Genomic DNA, 11,517 nt, shown 5'->3' on the forward strand with positions numbered 1-11,517 from the left:
TGTAATGACCAGTCACTGTGAGATAACTCTCTGTAATGACCAGTCACTGTGAGATAACTCTCTGTAATGACCAGTCACTGTGAGATAACTCTCTGTAATGACCAGTCACTGTGAGATAACTCTCTGTAATGACCAGTCACTGTGAGATAACTCTCTGTAATGACCAGTCACTGTGAGATAACTCTCTGTAATGACCAGTCACTGTGAGATAACTCTCTGTAATGACCAGTCACTGTGAGATAACTCTCTGTAAAGACCAGTCACTGTGAGATAACTCTCTGTAATGACCAGTCACTGTGAGATAACTCTCTGTAATGACCAGTCACTGTGAGATAACTCTCTGTAATGACCAGTCACGGTGAGATAACTCTCTGTAATGACCAGTCACTGTGAGATAACTCTCTGTAATGACCAGTCACTGTGAGATAACTCTCTGTAATGACCAGTCACTGTGAGATAACTCTCTGTAATGACCAGTCACTGTGAGATAACTCTCTGTAATGACCAGTCACTGTGAGATAACTCTCTGTAATGACCAGTCACTGTGAGATAACTCTCTGTAATGACCAGTCACTGTGAGATAACTCTCTGTAATGACCAGTCACTGTGAGATAACTCTCTGTAATGACCAGTCACTGTGAGATAACTCTCTGTAATGACCAGTCACTGTGAGATAACTCTCTGTAATGACCAGTCACTGTGAGATAACTCTCTGTAATGACCAGTCACTGTGAGATAACTCTCTGTAATGACCAGTCACTGTGAGATAACTCTCTGTAATGACCAGTCACGGTGAGATAACTCTCTGTAATGACCAGTCACTGTGAGATAACTCTCTGTAATGACCAGTCACTGTGAGATAACTCTCTGTAATGACCAGTCACTGTGAGATAACTCTCTGTAATGACCAGTCACTGTGAGATAACTCTCTGTAATGACCAGTCACTGTGAGATAACTCTCTGTAATGACCAGTCACTGTGAGATAACTCTCTGTAATGACCAGTCACTGTGAGATAACTCTCTGTAATGACCAGTCACTGTGAGATAACTCTCTGTAATGACCAGTCACTGTGAGATAACTCTCTGTAATGACCAGTCACTGTGAGATAACTCTCTGTAATGACCAGTCACTGTGAGATAACTCTCTGTAATGACCAGTCACTGTGAGATAACTCTCTGTAATGACCAGTCACTGTGAGATAACTCTCTGTAATGACCAGTCACTGTGAGATAACTCTCTGTAATGACCAGTCACTGTGAGATAACTCTCTGTAATGACCAGGCACTGTGAGATAACTCTCTGTAATGACCAGTCAGGGTGAGATAACTCTCTGTAATGACCAGTCAGGGTGAGATAACTCTCTGTAATGACCAGTCAGGGTGAGATAACTCTCTGTAATGACCAGTCAGGGTGAGATAACTCTCTGTAATGACCAGTCACTGTGAGATAACTCTCTGTAATGACCAGGCACTGTGAGATAACTCTCTGTAATGACCAGTCAGGGTGAGATAACTCTCTGTAATGACCAGGCACTGTGAGATAACTCTCTGTAATGACCAGGCACTGTGAGATAACTCTCTGTAATGACCAGTCACGGTGAGATAACTCTCTGTTACCCGTGAGGTCCAACTATCTAGATAGTAACTAACTATCAACTAACTATTAGAGCAAGACTTTGTGCTTTAGCCGATTCGTTTTCGATTTTTTTGCCCATCTTTTTCGCAGAGGTTGTGAATGACCTTGGTGCCTAAAAAAAGTCTGTGTCGGTAGTGTGTAACGCAGTTCGAACACTTTTATAAGTTGCCAAAAGCCCACATCACGGCTGCAGATCTTTAGCAATAAACACCTCTACTGCATTTGTTATTTTTTGTGTCTCTCTGAACCAGTTGTGTCTGAATGCTGGAAGGAATCAGATAGGGGACTGTGGTGTTTTGGGTTCCTGTGTTCCCTGCTCTGCCCTCCTGCTTCCACACAGTGATATCTCTGGGTGATGGAGCTGCAGATGTGTGGTCATGTTGGAAGTATTTCCATCTCAGTAACTCGTGTGGAACACTGCTTAAACACAGTCATGATTTTGTTTTCATCGCCATCATAATCAACAACAAATCCGAGATGTTCCCACACCACAGATCTGAGAGACGGAGCTTCCTCGTGTTTCTGTCTCACTTCACCGCTCTCCAGGGTTAGAGAGAAATCTGACACCAGCATCACAAGCATGGTTACCGCCCCTAACTTTAGCGCTCACTGACTGGATATTTACTCGCGGGGAGGCGTGTCTGTCTCGGCACGTAGACATACAGTACAGGCAAACACACACAGGAGGTACAGAGAGTAATAAACACACAGGAGGTACAGAGAGTAATAAACACACACAGGAGGTACAGAGAGTAATAAACACACACAGGAGGTATAGAGAGTAATAAACACACAGGAGGTACAGAGAGTAATAAACACACAGGAGGTACAGAGAGTAATAAACACACAGGAGGTACAGAGAGTAATAAACACACAGGAGGTACAGAGAGTAATAAACACACAGGAGGTACAGAGAGTAATAAACACACACAGGAGGTATAGAGAGTAATAAACACACAGGAGGTACAGAGAGTAATAAACACACACAGGAGGTACAGAGAGTAATAAACACACACAGGAGGTACAGAGAGTAATAAACACACAGGAGGTATAGAGAGTAATAAACACACAGGAGGTACAGAGAGTAATAAACACACACAGGAGGTACAGAGAGTAATAAACACACAGGAGGTATAGAGAGTAATAAACACACACAGGAGGTATAGAGAGTAATAAACACACAGGAGGTACAGAGAGTAATAAACACACACAGGAGGTACAGAGAGTAATAAACACACAGGAGGTACAGAGAGTAATAAACACATGGTTATTATTGATTTAAGGAAAAAACAATAACCGCGGTTCACATACACGTGCTGAACCGTGGAGGTCGAACCGAGCGCTTCAATATTATATTGAGTATTGTGGCATCCCTAGTGTCCAGTACAGACATGTCCACTTCATTGGGTATCTTCTCAGACCTCAGACCTGCGCTGTCTGATAGCAGGAGCTGTGGGACTCATCAGTCTGGTGTATTTAAGAGACTAAAATACCCAGAATGCTCGTCTGCATACAGCGTGAAGATTTACACTGCATGACTTTTCTCACACACTTCCTGTTCTTCTTCTCTCTTTTCTCACACACTTCCTGTTCTTCTTCTCTCTTTCCTCACACACTTCCTGTTCTTCTTCTCTCTTTCCTCACACACTTCCTGTTCTTCTTCTCTCTTTTCTCACACACTTCCTGTTCTTCTTCGCTCTTTTCTCACACACTTCCTGTTCTTCTTCGCTCTTTTCTCACACACTTCCTGTTCTTCTTCTCTCTTTTCTCACACACTTCCTGTTCTTCTTCTCTCTTTTTACACACACACTTCCTGTTCTTCTTCTGTCTTTTCTCACACACTTCCTGTTCTTCTTCTCTCTTTTTATACACACACTTCTTTCTTGTTCTTTTTAAACATGAATTCTTTTACTAATGATTGTATTAAAGTTTGTGTCTGTTTGTGTTTGTTTCTCTGTGCACCTCTGATTTCAGGAGATTTAAGCTCATGATGATGAAATAATTTTATTTTATTATGTTCAGGCAGGATTCCTGAAAATCCAACATAAATATGAGATCGTCTTCATCATCCCACATGTCCCCACTCTGGGGAAAGACACCTCGCTGTCTCCGGCGCTACGCACCACGCCCAAACCTCGCCTGCGTGCCACCCGCATCGTCCCTCGTCCCGAAGGTAACGCCGCTTTCCACCCCGAACTTCAACAGATAACAAACCTGGAGCTTCAGAAAGAAAGAGCAGATAAATGATCTGTAGTCAGGAGTCTGTTATAATCTCATCTGTTAAACTCAGATCTGTTATATTCGTCTCTCCATTACGATTTTCTTTAATTATTTATACGTCCTTTAGAGCTTCTCAAACTGTGACACAGGAAACAGAAGAGCTGCAGCTCTTATCAATTATTAACACATTAAAAGGTTTTAGAAGGTCACGTCCAATTAAGTAGTTATTATAATATTTATGAACGTTTTAATTGTTTTTCTCACAAACAAAAAATCTTTAACTACAGAACCCCAGAAAATATTAAAGCCAAAGACTAGTTTACTTTACTACTTTTCTGAATAATGACTGGACCGTGAATGTTCACTGAGGTTAGTTTGAATTGAGTTTCAGACATGATGTTTTTATCCACTTTACTCTGATCACATCTCTGTCCTTCTCAGATCCTTATTTAATCCTTTAATTAATGAATATGTAGTGGGAAGTTTTAAATCTGAGTTTTATTGACCTCCTTTCCTCTGTAAAATTCAGGTATTTTACTTTTAACAGTACCTCCAATTACCACTAGGGGGGTCAGTATTCAGCATTTTACAGCATTCTCTCACCTACAGCCTTCAAAATGTCACCATACACTGTAATTTCTCTCTAACTCTATAATGTCTTTACACATTTTATACACACACATACACACACACACACCCATACACACACACACACATACACACTGACACACACTCATACTGACACACACACTCTCATACACACTGACACACACACTCATACACACTGACACACACACTCATACACAATGACACACACACACTCATACACACTGACACACACACACTCATACACACTGACACACACACACTCTTATACACACTGACACACACACACTGACACACACACACTGACACACACACACACTGACACACACACACACCCATACACACTCACACACACACACACACACCCATACACACACACACACACACACACTGACACACATACACACTGACACACACTCATACTGACACACACACACTCTCATACACACTGACACACACACACTCTTGTACACACTGACACACACACACACTCTCATACACACTGACACACACACACTCATAAACACTGACACACACACACACTGACACACACACTGACACACACACACACTCATACACACTCATACACACTCACACACACACACACACACCCATACACACACACACTGACACACACACACACACACTGACACACATACACACTGACACACACTCATACTGACACACACACACTCTCATACACACTGACACACACACTCATACACACACTCATACACACACTCATACACACTGACACACACACACTCATACACACTGACACACACACACTCATACACACTGACACACACACACTCTTATACACACTGACACACACACACTGACACACACACACTCATACACACTCACACACACACTATCATACATACTGACACACACACACACACTCATAGACACTCACACACACACTCTCATACATACTGACACACACACACACACACACTCATAGACACTCACACACACACACACTCATACACACTGACACACACACAAACACACTTCAGCTTGTCTCTGGTTCTCTCTGGCTGTAGGTGGAGTGAAGGTGGTGTGTGAGTACAGCACTCAGCAGGAAGGCGTGGTACAGGAGGAGCTCACACTCGTCAACAGAAGCAGGAGAGACAGCAGTGTTAGAGTCCGAGTTCAGGCCAGAGTGATGGGTGAGAATAACACACACACACACACACACTCTTCAGACAAATACTGAGGTAGAAAGAAATGTGTGTGTGTGTGTGTGTGTGTGTACATGGTGATCTTTTATATCTGACATTTATTTATTTTATTTATTTTACTAAACTAATGGTGGTGTTTAAGCAGAGGACGAGCGTAAATATGAGCCTCAGCTGATGGGAGACTTAGCGCAAGCTTATTATTATTATTATTATTATTATTATTATTATTATTATTATCATTATTATCATTATTATTATTATTATTATTATTATTATTATTATCATTATTATCATTATTATCATTATTATTATTATTATTATTATCATTATTATTATAATTATTATTATTATTATTATCATTATTATTATTCTTATTCTTATTATTATTATTATTATCATCATCATTATCATCATCATTATTACTATTATTATCATTATTATTATTATCATCATTATCATTATTATTATTATTATTATCATTATCATTATCATTATCATTATTATTATTATTATTATTATTATTATCATTATCATCATTATTTTTATCATTATTATTATTATTATTATTATTATTATCATTATCATCATCATTATTATTATTATTATTATTATTATCATTATCATTATCATTATCATTATCATTATTATTATTATCATCATCATCATCATTATTATTATTATTATTATTATTATTATTATTATTATCATCATTATTATTATTATTATTATTATTATTATTATTATCATTATTTTACCATTCCATGTGGTCAGTGGTTTTTCTGAAGTGTCTGAAGTGTAGAAGCTTGTTAATGTTTCTCTCGTCAACATTCACACACAAGCACAAAGAACATCAGTGTTTCTGAAACTCTGGACATTTTTAATTTGGTTTCTTTTACTCAAACGTTTACACACAGCTTCACTAACAGATAGGTGATAAATGATGCCCACTGTTTCTCGCAGACCGCCACCACGGGACGCCTATGCTGCTGGAGGGGGTGCGCTGCCTGGGAGCCGAGAAAATCACGTCGAAATCCAACGACAAGAAGAAGATCTGAGCAGCAGCTTGGACTGAGAGGAACAGATGAAGTGGGAGAACATGATTCAGAACACACTCGACTCTTCATCATGTCCAGCACTGATCCTGAACACCACCAAGCTAAATACTGTCACATGTCATTCTGATTACTTCTAAAAAGACGTCCAGAAAACTCAGAAGAACATGTGGTCAGCGTGACGATCTCAGTGCTGTCCGGTCTGATCAGTGACTCATGAATCAGTGAATCATTTCTCTCCACACCAGATTTTGCTCCTCTCTCCTTCAGCAGGTCAGCATTTGAATCAGTTTTGGTCAGTTTTCCCCTCTGCTCGTTTCAGCCAGTGGGGATTTGATGTGTGAGGTCAGTGTGTCACGACTCAGGTCATTTGGTCAGATTTCATCAATTCTCTGCATGCAGCAGTACAGTGTGTTGAGCTGCGAGTAACAACTGAATTCTTTTAAACGCTCACACATCAACGTCTAACTCAAATATCACAAAATAACAGTTTTTCTCATTGTGTGTTTTGGGTTTCACTTAAAAGCGAGTTAAATAAAGCCGTTTAAATGATTGCATGCAGACACACAAACTTGAACTTTAATGATTTAATGCACTTGCACAAAGAATGTCGAATTTTCTCCTGTTATTAGAGTTATTCAGCAATACTTTCTGTTATTTGTCATGTCTTTCTATTTATTTTTAAACATAAACTGCCAGTGAAGGCACAGATGAGTTTTAATTCCTGCTGAATAAACAGAAACGTTCCTTTACAAAGTAAATATTATGAGTATATTACTTAGTGTATATAATAAATAAAGCTTTTAAATCTAACTCTTCTTTAGACTCTTGATTTATTTTGATTTTTTCCCTCTGAAGTCAGCAGTGTGTGTGTGTGTGTGTGTGTGTGTGTGTGTGTGTGTGTGTGAGTGAGCAAGAGAGAGACAGTTGTATGTGGTATGTACACTTTGATGATTGTTTTAAATTGAGTATTAATTCGTTTTCATAAAGATCTTAGTATCTGAAATGATTTTCCATATTCTGTTGATGTCATGCTTGTCTGTTTGTATAAAATATGAACTTTAATTAGTATCGTTACTCTATCCCGTTTGTCACTGAACCATGGCTACTAATATAAATAATTGTAATAAATTAATATAATAAATGATGCGAGAAATCGAGAGATGCTGAGAGATTTGATGGTTAATCATTATGTGTGTATTGCCTCCTAGTGGACACATATAGGTCTTACACCGGAGAGAGTCCCGCGCACGCTAAAGCTAAATTAAAATCTGCACATTCTTCTGAAAAATACTTGAATACTTGTGTTTTAAATTGTTTATTTATTTATTTTACATGTAATTGTTCTTACTTTTATTGCATGTAACAATTGTTCGTGTTTTCTAGATAATAATCACTACTTTTTCAGTCCTGTTTACAGATAAAATTCTCTTCTGTGTTAGTTTAGTCGTAGGAAATAAGAATGTCCGCAGTACAGTAGTGAAAGGACTGCAGTTCATCGCACAAAAATTCCAGGTTTTATTTTATGATTTTTAATATTTTACTGTTCGTATGTTTTAGTTCGTATGTTTATAAGGGCTATTAGGGGCCGTAGTGTTCGTGTGTCAGGATGGCCGAGCGGTCTAAGGCGCTGCGTTCAGGTCGCAGTCTCCCCTGGAGGCGTGGGTTCGAATCCCACTTCTGACAACAACCTTTTCACCCTTCAGTAGGATAAAGAAAAAGGAAAAACTAACTACAGCGCGCTCTTGTGGCTAAAAGATAAAAAGGAATAATAGAATAACAACAATAAATAAACTTCGACTTGATGATCACAGTACAGAAATCAGTCTAAAATCAGGATTTAAACAAAAATAGTGATTATAATCTAGAAAACATGAAAAAGATGGTACATCAAATACAATTAAGAATGATATCTCCCATGTAAAATAAATAAACAAACAAACCATAAGAAACTCAAGTATTTCTCAAGCTTTTAGTTTTTAATTTAGCGTCTTGTTTAAATGCACATCTTAAATTGTCAATATTTGCCCACTCTTCTTTGCAAAAACACTCAAAATCTGTCAGATTGCAAGGGCATCTCCTGTGCACAGCCCTCTTCAGATCACCTCACAGATTTTCAGTCTGATTCAGGTCTAATCTTCTGGTGACGGCATTCTTTTGTTGATTTGGATGCATTCTTTGGGTTGTTGCCATGCTGAAAGACGAAGTTCCTCTTTGCACAAAGCCTGAAAGATTTGTGCCAACATTGACAGGAAGACGTTCTTTTGGTGATCTGCATTGTTGTTTTTGTGAATTCCTTTGGGAATTATGGCCAGAAAGTTCAACCTTGGTTTCATCAGACCATAACACTTTAAAATTTAACCGTGCTTGGATGTTTCTCTTCATAAGAAAAGGCTTCTGTTTTGCCGCCCTGCCCCATAGCCCAGACATATGAAGAACACGGGAGATTGTTGTCACTTGTACTACACAGCCAGAACTCGTCAGAAGTTCCTGCTCCTTTAACGTTGCTGCAGGCCTCTTGGCAGCCTCACTGACTAGTTGTCAGTGACAAGAAAATGTCTTGAAATGCTAACTAGAACAGCTGAACTTTGACATGGCTTTAAGGCTGAGATTATATTGCCACCTGTTGGTTTGACATGCTCTTGACAGCGCTTCATGCGTGTCATGGAAAAATACTTTTTTAGAAAAATACCTGTGTACGTGTGGACTAGGCCTCATTCTGAAGGCAGCAACATCTCCAGTTATAAGAGGGTGTGCACACTTATGCAGTTTATTTTTTACTCCACCCAGTATTACTCCAGTATTTTTACTGCAAAAGATTGCAGTTTGTCTTTCAACTGAGTTGTACAGATTAAAGGTGGAAAAAGTCCTGGCATTATTTATCTTGGCACTTTAACAGGGGTGTGTAAACTGTTTCCACTGTATATATAAAATCTTATTCACACGAAGATGTTTTAACTATGCATGGTACGGTAAGTAAAGTAAAAAGTAAAATTAAAATCAATAAACAAAAAAAGAGAAAAACAGAATAATGATTAAAACTTATGTAATGTAAAAGCTTATTCAGTTTGAAGTGAAAAAAAGTGACTTCTTTTGTAAAACTGAGTCTTTTTTTTAAAGATATCTTCATGTAATCTGTGTTCTTATTTGAATTAGAACTTTTTCCTCTTTGATTAAAACATTCCAGTAATGCAGGCTTCCATGTCAATCAAGCAACACTCTGTTCCACCTGCTGTATCACTTGAAACTGGCTTTCAAAATACTATGAAGTGTAGCATTTTGATTGATTGATTAATTAGAATTAAAATTATTCACATGCCCTCACACCCTTTGTGGATTAGATTTGACACCCATGTTCTACATTCTCTGATGAGACAGAAATAAAAATAAAACAAAGTGGTTTCACTGCTAATTTAATGATTATTTCTTTTTTATGTTTTAGCTTTTATCATTTGTCATCACAGGCCATGTGTTGTTGTGTCCATTTCTGAGTTAAAGCCTCCTTACAGAAAATTCTTACAGAAAAAACCAGCCATCAAACTGAAAATGAAATTGTTTCTTTTCTTCCTGAAGCAGGAACAACTGCCTGTGACTTCGATGCCAATACAGAATGAATGGTATAAAGACCAAAGGGCAAGCTATAATCATATCTTAATGTAGACACGTCTTAATGTTTTTCCATGAACCAGCACAACATGTAATTATACACAGTTTAAATGTAGTACTGTAATTATTAATATTTGCAGTCATTTGAAAATTGTATAACACACATGCTGAACATTTAAAAATAATCAACTTAATGTCACACCACTGCATCATGTTTTATTACTTACCCTGTAAAATGTAATTGATGATCTTAGTAATAAAATGAAGTGATTGTGAATTATTTAAGATAAATTAGTTTGATCTTACTCAGACTCAACAGATTCAATTAAACTTAATTAAACTTTTCTAAATAATGAGTATTTAGATGTTTAGTTTGGGGTCATGTGCAGTTCTGCCAGTAGGGGTCGCTGATCTGCACACTGAAGGGAAGAAGAGCACATGAAGAAGTGAGTGTGTTTGTCATATTTTTTTTTAAATGAATCTAATGTGTAACTTTAGATTAAATGAGTTAGCTTTACTCGGTGACACTGGATGTGTTTTGTATTATGCACATTGGATTGGGTTGGATACTTGTATTTTCAGTCGAGGAAGGTTTTTATATTCGAGTTATTTTTTTTATTGTTGTACATATGATTGATTAATTCTCCTGTACAGTGACAGCTATAGCTTCTATAGTTTAATTTTTAGACTGGAAAATGTCTGAAGGATTATAAAGCTTTGTTTTATTTTATTTTTCTTCATCTGTTTGTGTTTTTTTTAATGACACATGCGATGGGAATGCCGTGAGTGTTTGAGAGATCTCTCCCACTGAAACATGGAAGCTACACCAGAACCTCAGTCCACTGATGAAAAAGAGATTCAGACTTCTCCCATTAAGGACCGGAGAATGATGCACCATCAGAGTTACTGCTACTGAAGACGTTCTAGAACTGGTGACATCCTTCAGAGTCATTGACGATACTGAGGATTTATTTTGGGCTAAAGATTCAGGGCTCAGAGATTAGTTTTCCCTCATTTTCCCATCCCTCACATCCTCACATCACAGCAGATTCAGTAAAGGGAAACTGAATCTGAGGACAGATCACATCAAACATTCTGTACATGAGAGAGTTGTGCAAGTTCCCCGGGACATGAAGCATGAATGTTGTGAAAAACGTCAGCACACATCCCCATAAAGACAGATTCAGTAATGTTGCATCATACCTGCAC

General features: G+C 38.1%; 1 protein-coding gene and 1 non-coding gene across 2 annotated transcripts in view; both read left to right on the forward strand.

The window, feature by feature from the left end:
- The window catches only part of LOC131349389 (adipose secreted signaling protein), a 17,488-nt gene extending 9,973 nt beyond the window's left edge, over nt 1-7,515 (forward strand). The window contains exons 4-6 of the mRNA XM_058385028.1: nt 3,660-3,810; nt 5,513-5,638; nt 6,611-7,515. Coding sequence (XP_058241011.1) covers nt 3,660-3,810; nt 5,513-5,638; nt 6,611-6,705 — 372 coding nt within the window. The 3' untranslated portion in view covers nt 6,706-7,515. The remainder of the gene's footprint in view (nt 1-3,659; nt 3,811-5,512; nt 5,639-6,610) is intronic.
- A 790-nt stretch (nt 7,516-8,305) lies between these two features.
- On the forward strand, nt 8,306-8,388 carry trnal-cag (transfer RNA leucine (anticodon CAG)). The gene has a single exon. It is a non-coding gene; the product is annotated as a tRNA-Leu (tRNA).
- The last annotated feature ends 3,129 nt before the right edge of the window (nt 8,389-11,517 follow it).

Source organism: Hemibagrus wyckioides, linkage group LG29 (assembly GCF_019097595.1).
Source record: "Hemibagrus wyckioides isolate EC202008001 linkage group LG29, SWU_Hwy_1.0, whole genome shotgun sequence".
NCBI classification, from domain to species: Eukaryota; Metazoa; Chordata; class Actinopteri; order Siluriformes; family Bagridae; genus Hemibagrus; species Hemibagrus wyckioides.